This window comes from Corapipo altera, unplaced genomic scaffold, assembly GCF_003945725.1.
Source record: "Corapipo altera isolate COAL_440 unplaced genomic scaffold, ASM394572v1 59540, whole genome shotgun sequence".
Taxonomy (NCBI): Eukaryota; Metazoa; Chordata; class Aves; order Passeriformes; family Pipridae; genus Corapipo; species Corapipo altera.
This window is the reverse complement of record NW_020892016.1, coordinates 1-1,267: the sequence shown is the minus strand read 5'-3', so window position 1 is coordinate 1,267 and position 1,267 is coordinate 1. Positions and strand designations below refer to the sequence as shown.

General features: G+C 70.2%; 1 protein-coding gene across 1 annotated transcript; it reads left to right on the top strand.

Annotated features, from left to right (window-relative positions):
• Nucleotides 1-154: 154 nt before the first annotated feature.
• LOC113942615 (metastasis-associated protein MTA2-like) lies at nt 155-1,258 on the top strand (the record flags this gene model as incomplete). The annotated part of the gene is made up of 4 exons (XM_027633714.1): nt 155-281; nt 364-461; nt 701-840; nt 1,036-1,258. Coding segments are annotated over exons 3-4 (322 nt in total), but the record flags the coding sequence as incomplete, so codon positions are not given.
• Nucleotides 1,259-1,267: the final 9 nt, after the last annotated feature.

The window sequence follows — 1,267 nt, the reverse complement described above, 5'->3', positions numbered from 1 at the left end:
AGGGTCTGATACGGAGGCTCGGGAGGGCTGCGAGGTTTTAGGGGTGCCGGTGGTATGGGGGGGTTGATGTGAGGGTTTGGGGGCTTGCAGGAGGTTTGAGGGAGTGGATATGGGGTTTGGGGGGCTGCTGTGGGCTTGGGGGGGGCTTCTGGGGGGCCTGCAGGGGTTTGGGGGGGGGTGCCGCCCCCCCCCAGCCCCGTGTGACCCCCCCCCTGCTCGCAGAAGAGGCTGAAGGCAGCAGAGGCCGACAGCAAACTGAAGCAAGTCTACATCCCCACCTAGTGAGTGGGGGGGCTCGGGGACCCCCTCCCGGGCCTAGGGGGGCACGCAGGACCCCCCCTGACCCCCCCCCCTTTTCTGCAGCACCAAACCCAACCCCAACCAGATCATCTCGGTGGGCTCCAAACCCGGCGTGAACGGGGCCGGGTTCCAGAAGGGGCTGAGCTGCGAGAGCTGCCACAGTCAGTGGGGGCTGGGGGGGCCTGGGGGGGCTGCTGGGGGGTCCCTGGGGTTGGGGGGGGTCGCAGGGGCTTGGGGGAATTGGGAGGGGGCCTGAGGAGGTCCTGGGGTCTGGGGGGGGAACAGAGGTGTGTGGGGATTCCTGGGATTCGGGAGGGGTCGTGGGGTTTTGGGATGGGTCCTTTGGGGGGTTCCTGGGTTTAGGGGGGGGTCTCTGACCCACTGTCTCCCCCCTCCCCAGCATCCCAGTCCCCCCAGTGGTACGCCTGGGGCCCCCCCAACATGCAGTGCCGCCTCTGTGCTTCCTGCTGGATCTACTGGAAGAAATACGGGGGGCTCAAGACCCCCACCCAGCTGGAGGGGGTGACCCGCAGCGCCTCGGTGAGCCCCCCAAACCCCCGGGACCCCCAAAGCCCCCTGACCCCCCCCTGGTCTCTCAGGAGCCCCGTTTCCAGGGTCCCCTGTCCCAGCCCAGAGCCCGTTCCCCTGTGCAGCCCCGGGCTGGGCTGGGCTGGGGGGCTCTGGGGGCCGTTCTGGGGGGGGTTACAGCCCCCCTGACCCCCCCTTCCCTCTCAGGAGCCCCACTCCCGGGGTCACCTGTCCCGGCCCGAGGCCCAGAGCCTGTCCCCGTACACCACGAGCCGGGCCAAGCTCCTGGCCAAGAACCGCCAGACGTTCCTGCTGCAGACCACGCGCCTCACCCGCCTGTCCCGGCGCCTCTGCCGCGACGTCCTGCAGCCCCGGCGGGCGGCACGGCGGCCCTACGCCCCCATCAACGCCAACGCCATCAAGGCCGAGTGTGAGGGGG